General features: G+C 50.9%; 2 protein-coding genes across 5 annotated transcripts in view; both read right to left on the reverse strand.

The window, feature by feature from the left end:
• Positions 1-285, reverse strand: part of psmd4a (proteasome 26S subunit ubiquitin receptor, non-ATPase 4a) — a 13,694-nt gene extending 13,409 nt beyond the window's left edge. The window contains exon 1 of the mRNA XM_067975935.1: positions 196-285. Within this exon, the coding sequence (XP_067832036.1) occupies positions 196-275 (80 nt within the window). The 5' untranslated portion in view covers positions 276-285. The remainder of the gene's footprint in view (positions 1-195) is intronic.
• A 5,772-nt stretch (positions 286-6,057) lies between these two features.
• Positions 6,058-19,560, reverse strand: part of LOC137306625 (phosphatidylinositol 4-phosphate 5-kinase type-1 alpha-like) — a 57,394-nt gene continuing 43,891 nt past the window's right edge. For 2 of the 4 annotated variants that reach the window (XM_067975937.1, XM_067975936.1), the window contains 3 exons: positions 19,444-19,518; positions 18,083-18,191; positions 6,058-13,530 (listed from right to left, as the gene is read on the reverse strand). In XM_067975937.1, the coding sequence (XP_067832038.1) occupies positions 13,528-13,530; positions 18,083-18,191; positions 19,444-19,518 (187 nt within the window). In that variant the 3' untranslated portion in view covers positions 6,058-13,527. The remainder of the gene's footprint in view (positions 13,531-18,082; positions 18,192-19,443; positions 19,519-19,560) is intronic. The other 2 variants (XM_067975938.1, XM_067975939.1) reach the window with 2 other exon arrangements.

The following is a 19,560-nucleotide window of genomic DNA, read 5'->3' on the forward strand; positions in this document are numbered from 1 at the left end:
TGGTGAAGATGAGTCTGAAGATGAGTCAGGAGATTCCCTCCCCTCCCCCACCCGGCCCCGACCGACCGACCGGCCCGAGATCCCCACTCCGGCCGCTCCCCCTTCCTCCGCGCCCACAAAACACATCCACAGGCCCGCGGTCGCCCCCCGCGGCTCGGCCCGGTCCCCCCCCCGGAGAAGCCGGCGCTCCCTCACCAGACCATCGTACTCTCCAGCACCATCTTGACGCCTCCCCCAACCGCCCGCCCGCCGCCGCCAGTAAACTGCGCTCCCATTGGCCCCGCCGCCCGCGTCCAATCGCCGCCCGGAGCACGGCGCCGTGACGCCACGCCGCGTCGCGGTGACGTCTCACCACAGGCCCCGCCCTCCGCCGCGCGGGGCGTGCCGGGATTTGTAGTTCCTCCCCCCCCGCCTTTTTTAAAAATCTTTTTAAATGGCGCGAATCCGTTGTTTTCTTTTCGCGTCTGCGTGTGGAAAACGAGTAATTGTGATTTTTAAAAAAAAATTGGCGCGAAGGAGTGAGGTCTTCACAAAAAAAAACTACCCCGCGCCCATCCTCCTCAGGAGCACTGCGCCTGCGCGGGGAGGGCGCTGAGGCTCCCGGGAGTTGTAGTTTTTAAAAAAAATCCTGTTTGGTCCATTGAGAGAGGCTCAAAAGTGCACAGAAAGAGGCCATTTACCCCCAACATGGTCAAACTTCCTACTTGGATGTGCACTTGAAGTTGCCCTGACCTACAGGGGGCTACGGACCAAGAGCTGGAAAGTGGGATCAGGCCAAATAGCTGAGATAAAAACAACAACAAAAAAATTTGCTGGAAAAGCTCAGCAAGTGAGGCAGCATCTGTGGAGAAAGAAACAGAGCTGACCTTTCAGGTCCAAGACCTTTCGTGGAAACTGGCTCTTTTTTGGCCGGCACAGGCCCAATGGGCCGAACGGCCTCCTTTTGTGCGGTGAATTTCTATGCATGGCTGCGGAAAGTGGCATTTCAAGTCAATTTTATTTGATAGGTATCTAAATACAATTATTAAGGTCCAGGAGGTTCCCCCGCCCCACTTCAGGGTGCTTTCAGAGAGAGATGAAAAAGACCAATTTCCTGAATTTTTCCCCCCTATTTGTTTATACTTGGTATAATGAGTTTTTAAAAATTCGTTCATGGGATGTGGGCGTCGCTGGCGAGGCCGGCATTTATTGCCCATCCCTAATTGCCCTCGAGAAGGTGGTGGTGAGCAGCCTTTTTGAACCGCTGCAGTCCGTGTGGTGAAGGTTCTCCCACAGTGCTGTTAGGAAGGGAGTTCCAGGATTTTGACCCAGCGACGATGAAGGAACGGCGATATATTTCCAAGTCGGGATGGTGTGTGACTTGGAGGGGAACATGCAGGTGGTGTTGTTCCCATGTGCCTGCTGCTCGTGTCCTTCTAGGTGGTAGAGGTCGCGGGTTTGGGAGTTGCTGCAGTGCATCCTGTGGATGGTACACACTGCAGCCACTGTGCGCCGGTGGTGAAGGGAGTGAATGTTTAGGGTGGTGGATGGGGTGCCAATCAAGCGGGCTGCTTTGTCCTGGATGGTGTCGAGCTTCTTGAGTGTTTTTGGAGCTGCACTCATCCAGGCAAGTGGAGAGTATTCCATCACACTCCTGACTTGTGTCTTGTAGATGGTGGAAAGGCTTTGGGGAGTCAGGAGGTAAGTCACTTGCCGCAGAATACCCAGCCTCTGACCTGCTTTTGTAACCACAGTATTTATGTGGCAGGTCCAGTTAAGTTTCTGGTCAATGGTGACCCCCAGGATATTGATTGTGGGGGATTTGGCAATGGTAATGCCATTGAATGTCAAGGGGAGGTGGTTAGACTCTCTCTTGTTGGAGATGATCATTGCCTGGCACTTGTCTGGTGTGAATGTTACTTGCCACTTGTCAGCCCAAGCCCTGCGGGCATGGACTGCTTCATTATCTGAGGGGCTGCGAATGGAACTGAACACTGTGCAATCATCAGCGAACATCTCCATTTCTGACCTTATGATGGAGGGAAGGTCATTGATGAAGCAGCTGAAGATGGTTGGGCCTAGGACACTGCCCTGAGGAACTCCTGCAGCAATGCCCTGGTGCTGAGATGATTGGCCTCCAACAACCACTACCATCTTCCTTTGTGCTAGGTATGACTCCAGCCACTGGAGAGTTTTGCCCCTGATTCCCATTGACTTCAATTTTACGAGGGCTCCTTGGTACCACGCTCGGTCAAATGCTGCCTTGATGTCAAGGGCAGTCACTCTCACCTCACCTCTGGAATTCAGCTCTTTTGTCCATGTTTGGACCAAGACTATAATGAGATCTGGAGCTGAGTGGTCCTGGCAGAACCCAAACTGATAGGCATCTAAATACAATTATTAATGTCTTTAAGGTCCAGGCGTTCCCCCCGCTTTCAGGGTGCTTTCAGAGAATAAAAGGGGACCAGGTCCCTGAATTTTCCCCCCCCCATTTATTTACACGTGGCATAATGAGTTAATTAACACCTATTAATTGAATAAATTTATACACATTGAATCTATCGCAACAGCTATTTCACGTACAGCAATGACCATCGAATGACAAACGACCATTTCATATTTTTTTTAAAATTGGGGTTGGTTGAGAAAGGAATGTTGGGTTAGGACATTGGAACATAGGGATGGGAGAAGGCCATTCAACCCCTCGAGCCTGTTCCACCATTCAATTAGATCATGGCTGATCTGTGTCTATCACTGGGAGAACTTCCTGCTACTCTGTTGGCTGTGCAATGGGTTCCTTGATGCCCAATGGGGCAAGGAGAATAATAACTCAGGATTGCACCCCTGACAGTGCAGCACTCCCTCGGCAATGGAGTTTCAGCCCATATTATGAACTCGAGATTTAGTGAAGTGTAAATCGCCAACCAGCTAATTCAGAGCCAAGTGAGTCCAGTTGACAATTTCTTAATAAACACAATACGTGGCTTTCTATAATATGTCTAACATTTCCAATGAAGATAATGCAGTGAATTCAATAATAACGGCACATCATGCCAAATTAGGCATTTTAGTTTACATGTTGGATTTTAATTTAATCAATGACTATAGTGTAGGGCACCATTAATGCTGAAAAGGCAACCTGTTTGACCCTGAGCTGAGCTTAGCTTAGCTTGTGCCCACCCCCATATCCTCTCCATCACAAAGACTGCCTATTTCCACCTCTGTAATATCACCTGTCTCTGCCCCTGCCTCGGCCCATCTGCTGCTGAAACCCTCATCTATGCTTTCGTTACCTCCAGACTCAACTATTCCAATACTCTCCTGGCCGGCCTCCCACTCTCGATAAACTTCAGCTCATCCAAAACTCTGCTGCCCCATTTCTTAACTCGCACCAAGTCCCGTTCACCCATCACCCTCTGTTCTCACGGACCAATGCGTCAAATTGAAAATGCTCACTCGTGTTTCAATCCCTCCTCGGCCCTGCCCCTCCCTATCTCTGCAACCTCCTCCAGCCCTACAACCCTCAGAGATCTCTGCGCTCTTCCAATTCTGGCCCCTCGCACATTCCCCGATTTCCATTGGCGGCTATGCCTTCAGCTGCCTGGGCCCTAAGCTCTGGAATTTCCCCCCCTAAACCTCTCCGCCTCTCTCTCCTCCTTTAAGGCACTCCTTAAAACCTACCTCTTTGACCAAGCTTTTGGTCACCTGTTCTAATATCACTATGTGGCTCGGTGTCAAATTTTACCTAATAATCGCTCCTGTGAAGCGCCTTGGGATGTTTTATTATGGTAAAGGTGCTGTATTAATGCAAGTTGTGGGTGAACTCTGGAGGAAAAACCCTGGAGCCATTTAAGGAACGGTTGGATGCTGTGATGAAGGTGGGGGCTGGGGTGGTGGTGATTCAGGACTGCCTGGGTGGTTGAGGTAGGAGGCACTGATTGACCTTCCTCATCCATATCCATCCTGTGACAGGCTAGGGTTGCATCCCCTGAGAACCAGGCGACCACTGCATCCACTTCCATGCCTAGATTCCGTGTGTTGGCGGGCTATTCAACCACAGAAGGCACCACACCCGAGTCTGATCCAGTCCTTCTCTGACACGCACACACGTGCCCGGTCCAGCAGAGGTCAACAGCTTGTAGTCAGGGGGTGTACAGTAAGAATATATCCTCCCACCATCCCCAAACTGAAAAACTGCAACCCACAGAAGAGTTTTGTTAAATAGTGAATGCTGGGGCGGAATTGAGTCTGACCGCGAGGGAGCCAAGAATATTTAAAATGACAACACGCTCTGCGTGAATTGTATCCGGTCTCCTCGCATTGTTTGTCCTCCATTACTCACCTTTGATTCAGGCAGCACTCTTGGCTGATGGGACAAGCTGAAAGTATCGACACTGGGTGCCAATGGGAAATGAAATCACTTACCGCCAACGTGGAAAAATTCTCCCATTACTGTGTCCAACCTAAGCACCCCTACACCTCATCAAATTACATCGAATGTACAGCACAGAAACAGGCCATTCGGCCCAACTGGTCTATGCTCCGCACGAGCCCCCTCCCACTTTCATCTTGAATCAGGAAACCACAGAGCAAGCGTATAAAATTCTGACAGGGCTAGAGAGACTGGATGCAGGGGGGATGGTGCCCCTGGCTTGGGGGGGGGGTCCAGAACGAGGCCTCACAGTCTCAGGGTACGGGGTAGGACTGAGATGAGGAGAAATTTCTTCACTCAGAGGGTGGTGAACCTGTGGAATTCTCTACCACAGAAGGCTGTGGAGGCCAAGTCACTGAATATATTTAGGAAGGAGCTAGATAGATTTCTGGACACGAGGGGCATTGGGGGGGGGGGGGGGGGGAGAGGGGGAGGGTATGGGGAGAGCAGGAATATGGTATTGAGATAGAGGATGAGCCATGATCATATTGAATGGCGGAGCAGGCTCGAAGGGCCGAATGGCCTACTCTTGCTCCTATTTTCTAAGAGGTGCAGCTTGGGGTGGAATTGAAATAGACGAAGATCCCAAGTAAATACGTAGCAAAAATTCTAATTAGAGACACTGTGCTGATTTCATAGACCTAAAACCTGCAGTCCTGGTTATTGAACAGCAATTAATTCAAAATAACAAAGTTAATTTTGCATTGTTTATAGCAACATGCATGCAATTGTCCACTGTATACCAGGGACTTCACCAGCAGGGCCTGTTTTAAAATCAGTTAGTTAGTTTTTAAAAAATGGGAAAGAAAGCAGGTGTCTACAATTGGCTTTTTGGGAGGGGGGGGGGCGTAAATCAGCTATGCACCACGCTCAAAACTATCCAGTGACCCCTGCTGGAAGTATTCGTGGCGGGGGGGGGGGCTGCTTTGATGAGCCTGAACCCCAACAGTCACATAGCTTGGCCACACCCATTATCAAAGCTGGAGCATGGATAAGAGTCACTGGGACGAGGTACAGGAATGCCTTCTGACACCATAAACCCAGCACCGAGACAATGCCTGCAAGAGAGAGAGGGAGGGAGAGGGAGAGGGAGGGGGGAGAAACAGGCTGGGGCTCTTTCCTCTAGAAAAATGAGGTGGTCATTAAAATTATGAACGGGTTCGATGGGTAGACGTAGAAATGTTTCCACTTTATTTTTTTTTGGGGGGGGGGGGCAAGAAGAGGAAGGGGGGAGTCCAAATTAGGGCTCATAAATATACAAAATAGTCACCAACAAATCCAATAAAGAATTCAGGAGAAACTTCTTTACCCAGAGAGTGGTGAGAATGTGGAACTCACTCCCACAAGGAGTGGTTGAGGCGAATAGTGTAGATGGATTTAATGGGAAGCTCGATAAACACATGAGGGAGAAAGGAAGAGAAGGATACGCTGATAGGGTGAGATGAAGTAGGGAGGGAGGAGGCTCTTGTGGAGCATAAACACCAGATGGGCCGAATGGCCTGTTTCTGTGCTGTGAATTGGTTAAAGAAAAGATTAACTGAAGCTAATTATAAATGTTTCACAGAGGGCTGTGAGAAACCACACATTATTTAAGCTGTACAACTCCAGTTTGCACAGATTCAATAAAGTCAGCCAGAGACAAAGACTTTAGGTAAACTGTCCATTTATATACAGATAGATACAAAGTCAATGGAAAGTTAGATATTTCGATTTCCACAAGTGAAAAAAAAACATTTTCCTAAATAGAGACCAGTACAGACTAAACCTGCTTCATTCCACATTCTCACTGTAAATATTGACAGGAGGAGAAGCAGCCTCACCAACAGTCCCATTAAATAAAGGCAATTAGAATCAGGTTTCAAAGGACGCATGTCATTACATTCCCTCCTCGCTTGTTGGGGCGATGCTCCTCAAAACTGGCTGCCCAGTGCCTCACCAGAGGGTCCATTCCTCGCGCACCAGCCCAGGCAGTGAGCGGCAGCAGGCTATTCGGCCACAGAAGGCATCGCAGCCGGGGGGGGGGGGGCCCGACGCTGTGAGCGGCCACCGCGCCGGCAGGCGACAAGGTGAAAGGATCTCTGGGGTCGTCTTCCCCCTTCCCCAACCCCGGGTGGGGCAGTGGATAGCGAGCAGGAGCAAGGGGTGCCTGGCCGAGGTTTTACCCCCACCCCCCCCCCCAACCCCAAGGGATGCCAATTGTAATCATCCCATCAGCGCTGACCCCCCCCCCCCCCCCCCCAGCTGAGGTCGGTTAACTCAGTGGGGATGAGGGGGCCAAATAAGAGACCTTCCTGGTCTGTACGGCCACCTTAACCCGTTAATCACTTCAGACAGCATTGGAGGGGGGGGGGCGGGGGGTGGGGGGTTTAAACTGAGCTGGACACACACCCAACCCTATCTCGAAGTGTTTCGAACACTCGCAGGGGGTGAATCCTCACGACTAACATTAGGATGGTTCATATATTTTTTTTGTGTTTCTCAAGGCAAGGGCAGGAAACCAGGGCATCCTCTCTTTCAGGTCTTACCTATAGCAGGGGTTTGACAGAAACTGATGCCCCCCCCCCCCCAGCCACTCCGCTCCGAGTAAGGGCCTCAGCTCCAACCTCGAGTGCCTGCCACCTCCCCCTCCCCTTTACCAGCAGGACAATTCCCCTCTCCAGCCAGCCCTTGGCAACTCCGAGAGCGAGATTACCAGTTGAAGGACCAGCTCTCGGCCGAAGCCTCCGTCCCCACTTATATGCCAGATCCAGACTCTCCCACACCAAAATCCCACAAGACTCGAATATTAGACAGTAGAGACTTTTCATCCCATCAGTCTGGGCTGGAGTCAAACTCTGCCACCCCCTCTCCTACAAAAGGCAAATAACTGTGCAGAAACGAGGGGAAGAGGTTACTTAACTTGGCACATCTCTAACACATACATATATATATATAAAAAAGAGGTCCTGACAGGGGGAAGAGCTTCAAACTGGAAAATAAAAGCATTTTGCATTCGTACTATAAAACAAAAACACTTGTTAGTTTGTTACATTCGCACAGTAGCCAGGTAGAACAAGCCTTTTGAGGCGTGAAGCCATTTTATTACATTTCATTCCTCCTCTCCCCACCCCAAGAACTACAACACACAATCTTCTCTTCGAACTGGGTAATGCCTTGGCACATGGCACAATTGGTATATTGTCAGGGGCATCACTAGGGGTGACAGCAGAGGGGCAGACGCTGCAATTCAGCTTTAACAAAAAAAACAGGTGCCACGTGTTAATACTAGATGCACGTCTCAGTTCACAGAACGATACAGCACAGGAGGAGGCCATTCGGCCTGTCGTGCCTGTGCCGGCTTTTTTTTTGAGGGAAAAAAAAAGTACAATGGAAAAGGAGTTGGTGGGAGAGGCGAGCACCTGCAAACTGATACGTGTCCACATACAGCGGTCCCTGGCCGATTTCCCCCTCCCGAGCCTGGGGGAGCTCAGGCCAATCTTCGCCCTCCTCCTGCTTTCCCAGCTGTACCCAACGCAGACAAGACTAGAAACTAAACAGAGGCAAAAGAGAAAAAAAACTTGCATTTCTATAGCACCTTTCGCAGCCTCAGGATATCCCAAAGCGCTTTACAGCCAATGAAGCGTAGTCACTGCTGTAATGTAGGCAGCCAATTTACGCACAGAAAGATCCCACAAACAGCAACGTGACAACGACCACCAGATAATCTGGTTTTTTTTGTGTGTGGTTGAGGGACACTGCTCTTCTTCGAAATAGTGGCCGTGGAATCTTAACACGTCCACCCGAGAGGGGCGGACGGGACCCTCTGTTTAACGTCTGATCCGAACGACGGGACCCTCCGACGGTGCAGCGCTCCCTCAGTACTGGGGGGGGGGGGGGGGGAAGTCAGCCTGGATCTTGAAGTCCCTGGAGTGGGGGCGTGAGTGCTGCCCACTGAGCCAGGGCTGAGAAAGCTACACAAAATGACAAGATTTCTTTTTTTAAAAAGCCCTCAAAACACAGCCAATTACCCTTCGATGCCGTCACTGTCCTGTGGACCAACGCGGCAGCTATTTAGTACACAGGAAGATCCCACATGACTTGAACGATCAGCTAAGCGGTTCATGGTGACGTTGGTTAAGGGAGGAATGTTGGTCTGGAGCTGGCTGGTTATATTTAGTCCACTGACCCTACAACTGAGAGACCCAGAAGACTGGAAAGGCAAACGCAGGTTGCATTACCAGAGTGAAAGCTGACCACGAGGTGCGACTGGAGGATCCTGCAGCACAGGAGGCGGCCATTCGGCCCATCGTGCCTGTGCTGGCTCTTTGAAAGAGCTATCCAATGAGTCCCACTCTCTGTCTTTCCCACCCCTGCTCTTTCCCCATAGCCCTTTCACAACATGCCTCTCTCTCCTTTTTCCCCCTCAGCGGCTTCTTCGGTAACATTTTGGACTATTTCTACAGGTACAGCAAATTCACCTGTCAACTGTGTATTAATTTTCCATTTGGAGACTTTTTCCCCCCTATTTGTCCAACGACTGGGGCAGAAAGGTAGCTTGTTTGGACATTTTACTCCCATTGAAAATAACAGGGGCGTGGAATACATCTGCGAGCACACAACCAATCCTTTTTATGCCCCCTTGGGTCTGCAGCTCACTGGAACATGTCCTGGAACACCTAGCATCGTGAAGAGTCTTTATTGATGGAAGGTTTCCCGATCTAACACAATCTTGTGGACTTAGTAGCCAAGTTGCATCAGATTCCAAGTTACGTAACAACTAGGAGCAGGAGCAGGAGCAGGCCATTCGGCCCCTCGAGCCTGCTCCGCCATTCAATCAGATCATGGCCGATCTTAGGCCTCAACTCCACTTTCTCGCCCGATCCCCATATCCCCCGATTCCCCTAGAGCCCAAAAATCTATTGATCTCAGCCTTGAACATATTCAACGACTGAGCATCCACAGCCCTCTGGGGTGGAGAATTCTAAAGATTCACAACCCTCTGAGCGAAGAAATTCCTCATCTCAGTCTTGAATGGCCGACCCCCTTATCCTGTGACTATGCCCCCTAGTTCTATATTTGCCAGCCAGGGGAAACAATCGCTCAGCATCTACCCTGCCAAACCCCCTCAGAATCTTATATATTTCAATGAGATCACCTCTCTCACACACTCTGGCTCATAACGCTGGCTCAAAAGGGCTGGGCTGTTATGTACTTGCTCTACCAGCAAAGTGTGTGCATAAGGCAAGTAAGCAAAGCAATTTTTTTGTATGGTCTTTGTCTCTTTCAGATGCACAGACCCTGCTGCATTTACATCAATTATTTTCAGGTTTCTCTCACCTCACTTGTACTGAATGCAAAAGAGCAAGGGGGGTGGGGGCTTGTCTGCCCCTCCACGGAGAGGTCCCTCCTTTGAAGGGGCAAAAAGCTTGGAGTGTGATGTGGTTCCACGGGGCCGGCCGCCCTCCAGCACCACACCCGAGTCGCCACCCGCCACACCTCGTCTCCGCAGGCTATTTGGTCATGGGGGGGGGGGGGGGGGGGGCATCGCAGTACAGCGCGACCCGGCTCTCGTCCGATGCCCACGCACTTCCAAGCAAGAGATCGGGAGTGTGAATTCTGGCCGGGTTTCACCCCCCCACCCAATCCCCGACTCTAGCCCGAGGGTACAAAGTACAAAAAGCAATTATTGTGCCCCGCTACTGCCCCAGTTATGATCAGCCGAACCCCACGGCTCAGCAGCACACTGGGGAATTCATTCTCACCAACTAAGAAAGTTGGATTAAAGGGGTCAATAGTTGCAAGTCGAGGGACAGCAGAACTGGTAAAGAAACACTCCCACTTCCAGCAACCACCAAACACTCCCAGGGCAGGTACAGCACGGGTTAGATACAGAGTAAAGCTCCCTCTACACTGTCCCATCAAACACTCCCAGGGCAGGTACAGGGTTAGATACAGAGTAAAGCTCCCTCTACACTGTCCCATCAAACACTCCCAGGGCAGGCACAGCACGGGTTAGATACAGAGTAAAGCTCCCTCTACACTGTCCCATCAAACACTCCCAGGGCAGGTACAGGGTTAGATACAGAGTAAAGCTCCCTCTACACTGTCCCATCAAACACTCCCAGGGCAGGTACAGGGTTAGATACAGAGTAAAGCTCCCTCTACACTGTCCCATCAAACACTCCCAGGGCAGGTACAGGGTTAGATACAGAGTAAAGCTCCCTCTGCACTGTCCTCACCAGCCAGTCCGTGCCGAGTTGGAATGCCAATTCGTGCTGTGGGTCCATATCTACCAGGAACTGGACTGAGACGGACCCAAAATTATTTCACACGGGATCCTCATTCAAATACTTTGTCCCCATTAGTCCGAGCTGGAGTGCAGGTCCCGGAGGTGAAAGGTCAGTGTGCAATCCACTGCACCCCCCACCCCCAGTCTGCGTTTGTGTGTCTCTCCCTCCCGCCCACTCCAAGGCTTTAGAACTGACACAGCTACACTGCAAACCACCTGTCCCTGATGACCGACCGACTGGCTGTCAGCTGCTGGACTGTGACCGAACCCCCCTCTCACACACCCAGCGCTCGTGCAGCAAGCGAGACACACAGCGTACAATGTTCTTACTTAACAAGGAGGTAAAACTTTGCTGGGCAGGGCGGAGGGGTAGAAAAGACGACCAAATGCTTTAAACGAGTTGCTGAAACAGCGGAGATTATACCCAAGTGAACAAACCACTGCATCTAAACGCACTGATACACATTCAGGCCGACGAGTGTTCTTTTCCCTCACATACACCTTAAGAGGAATAGTTTTGACTGTGTACATTTAACCCCGAACATTACATACAAATCATTACAGAAATCTCAAATGTTAACAGTGCACGAGAATCAGCAGGGTTGTAACAGAAAGTCCATGATACAAAACTACATCGTGTATACGAGAGGCGCTTAAAAAAAAAAACAAACATTCACCCTCTTAATTCAGGGGCCGTCGGTCCAGGGCATCCAGGCCGAGGAGCTATGCTCGCTGTGGGTGGGACACAGCACTGCTGGACCAAATCGACAGGCACTGCACATTATTAAATAAACTGGTCACCTTGTACAAGGCTCCCTGTGTAACCAGCTACATCCAAACGGCAGGGGGGGGGGGTTTGGAACACTTCATTCCCGCTACTTGCGCTCTCTCCCTCCCCGCCTTGAGCGGCTGACGCTGGGGCCGTGTGCCAAGGACGATGACCGCGACCTATCTCCCCCCCCACACGCACAGCCATTCTCCGTACACGCGAGCCCGGTAGCGTCAGGAGGACGCTCAACCAGCGGCGGTGTGGAGTTTTATAAATTTCTCGTTAAAAAAAAAAATCCCAGGTCTGATCCGCGACGGCGATCAGGAGCAGCAAACACACCTCTCTCGGCCCCCCCCCCCACCCCCGGGGGGGGGGGAACACCGAGGCCAAGTGTAGCCTCCCCTCCCCGTTGATCCGACCAGCGCAACACAGATCAGGCGTCGAGCCTGGAAGTCTGCGTTCACATCGCTCCCCAACCAGCGCACAAAACCGTGCCCAGTGGCCCCACTTCAACAGTAAAATTAAATGGACTTTAGGCCCGATTCGAAATTTTCGGCCCCCCCATTCCAAAGTTTATGCCGAGGGAATGACACAGTTGAAAAGATTTGACAAAATCCAGTGCTCAAATAGTTCAAAATCCTGAGGTTACACTTGGATTACGTTGCCAAAAATTACACTGCTCCCCCACTCCCCTTAGACGTGACCTCTTCCAGCGAATGCTGCCATGGAAACGGGAGCTACTTAGCGGCAGCAGCGAGTTTGACAAATTATATTTTACCCAATTCTCTTTTCTCACCCCCCCCTCCCCACCCCAAAGGCACCGACTGCTAACAAATGGGCTCCGCGACCTTCAGCTTTACTCACTCCCGAACCGTGGCGATGATTGTCAGCAGGCTAGGCGACCGTGGGTGGGCTGTCACAGCTGAGTGTTTACACACATGCAGACACACGCACAAAAGGCGCAATGTCGGGGGGCGGGGGGGGAAGGGAAGAGATGTCGAGGCCCAGTTACAAGCACGCCAACTCAGCAGAGGGCCAGGGGTCAAACCTGGGAGCTTGATTTAAATCCACTGCACACGTTACGACTTAGAGAGAAAAATGTTCAATATGTTGGTTTGGGTTTTTCCTGGGTTTGGGGTGGGGGAAAGAGAAAGAGAGAACAAGAAAAAAAAAACACAAAAATCGGGACTTCAACAATCAAAATGAAAAAAAAACTTGCAATTTTGCATATGCGCTCGACAATACTGCAGCAGGCGCGTACACATCGCAGAGGAGATGTACACGGGAGTATCCGTGACATTACGACGCAGACTGGGATCACACAACGTCTCACCGGTATTTCCATTTTCCTCCAGTTTCTTCCTTCAGTTACCCACCATCTGCTTCTTAAAAAGTCACAAATCCAAAAGTCGACGAAGGCAAGACGAAATCTCTTCCTGCTGATTCCAGCTCACAAACCGCGCCCCCCGCAGCGCTGTCCTTGTCTCTTAAATACAACGTCCATAAATATTATTTCAGGAGAATGCACGTGCACAGAGTTCGCAAAGTATGGCAAAGTTAGAAGTGAGGGGGGGGTGGCAAAGAAAGAAAAAAAGTAGGAAAAATGAAATGTCTAATATAGACACTTGATCAGCCAGAGAAGGGAGCGTTTGGCAAAGGTGATCCCAGCAGATTGAAGAAACTTGGCAACCCTTTTCGGTTCGATACAAAGGAATCGTTCGCCAGCCTCCTGGAAAAGGATGATCACTTTTTCGTTTAAACTGTTCATAAAGAAAAAAAAAAGTCAACCCTCTCGGCCGTAACCGTTTAGCGGGTCGGTCCTGATTTGACGAGAAACGCACGTACGTAAACAGGCGATGCCAAGACTGCTCCTTTTGCCGGGGCTGAGGGAGGGGGAATGGGGGGCAGGGGGGGCAGTTGATACTGCGAGAGAAGTCCCCGGTATAAAGGTTTTTTTTTAAAAAAAAATAAACTGCCCGCTAAACCTCCTTTCTCTTTTCTGTAGCAGCAGGGCCGTGACCGGTGCAGAGCGCGCAGGAGGCTGGAGTTATCAGATGCAGAATTTACACTCCGTCCAGGTCACTGGAATGGAAAGAAAAGACAAACAAGTTACTCATGTGTAGAAAGGGGCATTTAAAAAAAAAATGACTGTAAGGGTGCCGGATGAAATTAATTCTGTGCAGTTTTCCTGGGAACCAGCACCATGTGATGGAATTTTTATATGCATTCTGCTTACCTGGCACCAATCTGTACATGAAATGAAAGCAGCCAGGTATGGACTAGGATACTGATACCCCATCTGACTTTTAAAGCACACACTCACTCGCCAATCGCAAAGCCACAAATTCCATAGACCCAAAAAAAGTTATGGGGTCTTGAGGGACCGTGAAAACTGGGTCTGCGATTCTGTCGCTGGGATAAGGGAGCCAGCACGCTGAGGCCAGTGTCCCGCAATCAGAACAATGTGCATTTATATAGCGCCTTTAATGTAGTAAGACGTCCCAAGGCGCTTCACAGGAGCGTAATCAGATAAAATTTGACACCGAGCCACATAAGGAGATATTAGGACAGGCGACCAAAAGCTGGGACAAAGGAGGTATTAAGGAGCATCTTAAAAAGGAGGTGGAGAGGTTTAGACGGGGAATTCCAGAGCTTTAGGGCCTGGGCAGCTGAAGGCACGGCCGCCAATGGTGGAGGCAAAGAGAAACAGGGACGCACAAGAGGCAAGAGTTGGAGGCACGCAGATATCTAGGAGGGTTGTAGGAGGTTACAGGGATAGGGAGGGGGCCGTGGAGGGATTTGAAAACAGGATGAGAATTTTAAAAATCGAGGTATTGCCGGACCAAAAGCCAATGTAGGTCAGCGAGCACAGGGGGTGATGGGGGAATCGGGACTCGGTGTGAGTTAGGATACAGGGGGGCAGCAGAGTTTTGGATGAGCTCAAGTTTACGGAGGATGGAAGACGGGAGTTCCGGCCAGGAGAGCATCACAACCGGACAAGCATGAATTTAATTGGGACCCGGAGAGACCGCAGTCCGTTCACACTCTCTCCCTCTCTCTGTCGAATCTGTTGAGCGCGGCATGTGGCGGACTCGGAGGCTGTGCACAGTAAAACTGCTTTTAAATAGTTTAAAATGCCCAAATGTTTCTAAATAATCACCATACTTGGTGTCAAGGCCTTGGAGAGGGTGCAGAGATTTACTAGCATGGCAGCAGGGATTGTTCTCCTTAGAGCATAGATCGGGTCTTGGGAATCTGGACAGGCAAAATTTGGTTGGGCTCATCACAGGAATTACATCGGAGGTGCCACAGAACTCGAGGGATCCTGTTTTTTTTTAAAATTGATCAGTGAAGTTCAGTTGTTAATGTCACGTTCGTGATCGACTCCCCCACTGCTCAAAGGCAAAGGCTTCAGACGTAACAGCCAGTCTTCCCGATCCATCATACGAACGGGTTAATGACGGGATGCTAATTATCCTTAACGGGTTAGCTGTGAAGGAGTCGGAGGCTGACAGGCACTCACTGGCTCTTTTTAAAATTGAGCAGCGTGTAGGCGATTAGAAAACTGCTCAGTCTCTTGCTCTCCCCCAACGTGCTGCTTTACTTTTGTTCTTTTCATTGCCGTCAACCCGGAACCAGAGCCCGTCTTGAGCTGTTAACCGACAGCGAACGCTCAGCACTGGAGTGCGTCGTCAATCGCATGACCAGCGGCACACAGCAGGGAGATCACGATCCTCTGATATACCGAGCAGTTGGTTATGGTGACCGTTTGGGCCATGGAAAGAACTGCACTTACATAGTGCCTTTCCCATCCACAAAGCACTTTACAGCTTTGGAGCACGGCAGACAATTTGTGCATGGCAAGATTCCACAGGCCGTAAATGAGATGAATGATCTGTTTTTTTTGATGGTTGAGGGAGGACTGTCGGCCCAGGACACTGGAGAATCTTACAGCGCAGAAGGCGGCCATTCGGCCCATCGTGCCTGTGCCGGCTCTTTGAAAGAGCTATCCAATTAGACCCACTCCCTCACTCTTGCCCCATAGCCCTGCAAATTTCTCCTTCTTAAGCAGAGATCCTTTTGAAAGTTACGACTGAATCTGCTTCCACCACCCTTTCAGGCGGCGCATTCCAGATCATAACGCGCTGCGTTTTTTAAAAAAGTCTCCCTGCTTACCCTCGAAATAGCACCGTGGGATCTTTCAGGGCCTCAGTTTAACGTCTCATCAGAAGGACGGCGCACCTGACAGTGTCGCACTCCCTCGGTAGTGCGCAGACGTTCAAATCGATCAGTATAACCCTGGCCTCAGGGCACAAACAGTTGTCAATTCTCCAGTAGGCTCATAGCGAAAAATGGATGGTGGGAGAATGCCGGGGGAGGGAGAAAGTGGAAGGGGAGAAAATGGAGCAGGCGGTGGGGGGGGACAAAATGGTGCCAACTCTACGTTGGCGCGGAGTTTGCGGGTGAGAACTTACTTTGCCGTCCTCTGTATCATCAGCCTCCGGAGGCTTTGGCAGACACGAGGGTCGGGGGAGTATAGGCGACGAGCAAATCCAGTACCGTCCCTCCGAGAACTGGCACAGGGTTTTAAGCAGAGAGAGGAAACAAAGCAACAGGAAAAACAGGCAACATCCAAAGCAGCAGAGAGAATGAAAAGAATTGAGACATTAGGCTAAGCCAGGCAGAGCAGGAGGATGCCACAACAATCATTTTTGTTAATTTTTTTTTTAAATAGTGAAGCAGTTTTAAAGTCTCTGCATACAAAATGACGGGCTGTACCTCTCGCCCCCGAGGAATTGTTTCTCTGCCGGGTTTTCTACCCCTTGCGATTCTGATCAGTTAGTACAGGCGGGCAAGGCGGGCCAGCCCCGTTATACACACCCGGGTAAACAGAGCGGGATGGCAAAAAGGAGGAAGGTCAGAGGCAGAAAGGTCAGGGGCGGAAAGGTCAGGATCCGGGGTTTTTTTTTTGTTGGGGGGGGGGGGGGGGGGGAATAAAGATTAAAAGGGAACAATTAAACACGGCAAAAAAGCGATTTGGTGAGTTCAGCAGCGACTGCACGGCGGGGGCTCTTGTGGCAAGCGGCTATTCCTGGTCCAGACGTTAGCTCAAAACAGACAAACAGGAGGAAGGAAACGGATGCCCGCAGAGCTGCCTCGTGGTTTAAGCACCGTGACCTCAAGTGAAATTATAACCTCGAACGCAAGATGAATTTGAGGTTTCTGCTCGCCCTGCCGACTCAGGCTGGGCTCAATTTACAAGCATATTTCACTCTGGTCCTAAGCGCGAGTCCAGACAGCCAGTGTTAGTCTGCTATTCAACCGCAACAGAATATAGAATGTACAGCACAGAAACAGGCCATTCGGCCCAACTGGTCTGTGCTGGTGTTTATGCTCCACACGAGCCTCCTCCCTCCCTACTTCATCTCACCCTATCACCATATCCTTCTATTCCTTTCTCCCTCATGTGTTTATCTACCTTCCCCTTAAATGCATCTATGTTACTCGCCTCAGCCACTCCATGTGGGAGCGAGTTCCACATTCTCACCACTCTCTGGGTAAAGAAGTTTCTCCTGAATTCCCGATTGGATTTATTAGTGACTCTCTTATATTTATGACCCCTAGTTCTGGTCTCCCCCACAAGTGGAAACTCTCTACCTCTTTCCTTCAATTGCTGCAAATGCTCGAAATACATCCAAACAAATCCCCCGCCCCCCCCCCGCCGACCAAGTTACTCTCGGGGAAACTTCGACTGAGAGGGACAAGAGGGAAAAGCCAGGGGGTGCCAATCGCCATTCACTGACCGCTGCTGGAAAACGTGGTGTGCGGACGGGAGGCGAGGGGACTGGGTCGGTCTGGGCCTCGACGCCACACGGGGTCGAACAGCCTGCTGACAAAACCGCCCAGAGGCGCGTGTGACTGAAAGGCTAAGTTGCGGAGAGGAACGGCAGGAGTAGCCGATGGAACCCATGCCCCAGCAGCGAGAGTCAGCACCAGTCTCGGGGAGGGGAGAGAACTGGATGGAAGACAAGAAGGGAGAAAATTCTCACGCTTATTTCTCAAATTAAAGTGACCAGAAGGTAACAAACTGGTAAACAGTATAACTGAACATGAGAAATGTTGCACTGTGCCAATCAGCGGAGCACTCTCGAGGGGCCGTATGGCCTACTCCTGATCCTATTTCTTATGTTCTTATGAGTACATTATTGGGAGATCGGCCATTAGTGGTTACTTTGCATCATTTATAAGTGAGGATTTTGCTACCAAATTTCACAGCCGAATAGCCAGCTGCTCTGTGGGCTTTTGCAGCTGGCCGCGAGAGCAAGCTGGGTAGATCAGCATTGCGGTTTCACTGGGAACGGGCCGGGACAGACTCGTCCCCCCTGTTTAATCACTCCCGCGGGCCAGCCAAACTCTAACTTTGTGTGCGATTAACCGGAATGCAAAGCAATGCTCCAGCTCCATAAAAGGGTCCCCCCCCACCACCGCCAAGGACTTGCGCACCTGTACTGCCGAGGTGGGCGCGATTCACGAGAAAGAGAGTGTTCCGCTGAATCGCTCTCACGTGAAGCGAAATCCGGGGGGGGGGGGGGGTCCTGAGCTAGAAGTCGGCCCCAACTCCCACAGTACTTACGAAGCAGATTTCGGTTTCTAGCATCGCATCGCCGCACCAGGTACCTTCCTCTACGGCCAGCTCTGAAAGGGGGGTCCCCGCGACTGGCTCCGAAACAACGGGAGGGATACTGCGAGGTTTGGGGTGGGGCGGGGGAAGGAGGAGAGGAAAGGACAGGCGTTAACTCCTCCGTTCTGAAGGGTCATGTCCTTTTTAATATATCATAGGATGTAAAAACAGACTCAGTTTGAAGAGCCAGCCCTAGCTGACCACACCCATCAATAACAGCTGGGAGTTGCAACGGGTTTGTGGAGACAGAGGTCCTGGCCTAAACCCCGATTGCTGGTATGGTTTCCGCGCAAGGCTGTTCTACCAGTGGCAATCGTGCCAGTGTCACCTACCAAGCTCTGGAGGTTGGAGGCTCCAAAAAAAAGAAGCGTTTTACAGGAGCTGATCAATTTGCCCGACCTTAAAACCCCAGGAAACCACTCGAAGCAGGTGGGACGCGAGGGGAGTGTGCTTGGGGAAGTGCTGAGGTTATGTTGCAGCAGTCATAGGGCTCCTGAGCCAGTTTATAGACGTGACTTCCCACTGGGCCAAGGAGCCTAAATCCAGTCCCAGAGCCTCCCACTCCTGCACCAGCTGGACCTTTTAATTAAAAGTGTGTGGATTGAATAGACAGTCAAGTAACAACAACTTGCATTTATATAGCGCCTTTAATGTAGTAAAACGTCCCCCAAGGCGCTTCACAGGAGCGTAAATCAGACAAACTTTGACACCGAGCCACATAAGGAGATATTAGGACAGGTAAACTTGGTCAAAGAGGCAGGTTTTAAAGAGCGTCTTAAAAAGGAGGAGAGAGAGGCGGAGAGGTTTAGGGAGGGAATTCCAGAGCTTAGGGCCCAGGCAGTTGAAGGCACGGCCGCCAATGGTGGAGCGATGGGAAATCGGGGGGGGTGAGCAAGGGGCCAGAAACATCTGAATCCCCAAACCCTTACGGCGAGAAGCACTTTTGATTCCCCACCGAAATGCTCCTGAAACCAGTCAAACCACGGAAAGATCGGCGATCCTCACAAGAGAGGAAACACCGTAATCCCAGGCTGTCCGCAAAGCACCGATTTAAACAAGCGGACAACGAGCGCACTTGGGACGGGAAGAGGAATTTCTCCACCCACCCCCCCCCCCCCCACCAAACAAAACCTGGGTCGACCGGTGTAAGGAATCTAACCCACTATACACCCGTCTGCTCTTCTCACCAGCAAGACGACAACTTCCAGCACGTTTGACCGAGATGGTGTCCAATTTCAGGGTTTGGAGATACGCCCCCGTCCCCCGGCCCAAGGCAGCACCAAACTCTCTTGTCCCCGCCCCTGTATTCTCACCTTTCTACACTGCTGGCAACTTGTTTGTTCAGTTGTGGTCCGGTTTGATCCATGTGTACGTCCAGTCCTAGCGGCCTGCAACAAGATCGCGTTCCAGACGTCAAGACTTAATCAATT

Source organism: Heptranchias perlo, chromosome 44, assembly GCF_035084215.1.
Source record: "Heptranchias perlo isolate sHepPer1 chromosome 44, sHepPer1.hap1, whole genome shotgun sequence".
Lineage (NCBI taxonomy): Eukaryota > Metazoa > Chordata > Chondrichthyes > Hexanchiformes > Hexanchidae > Heptranchias > Heptranchias perlo.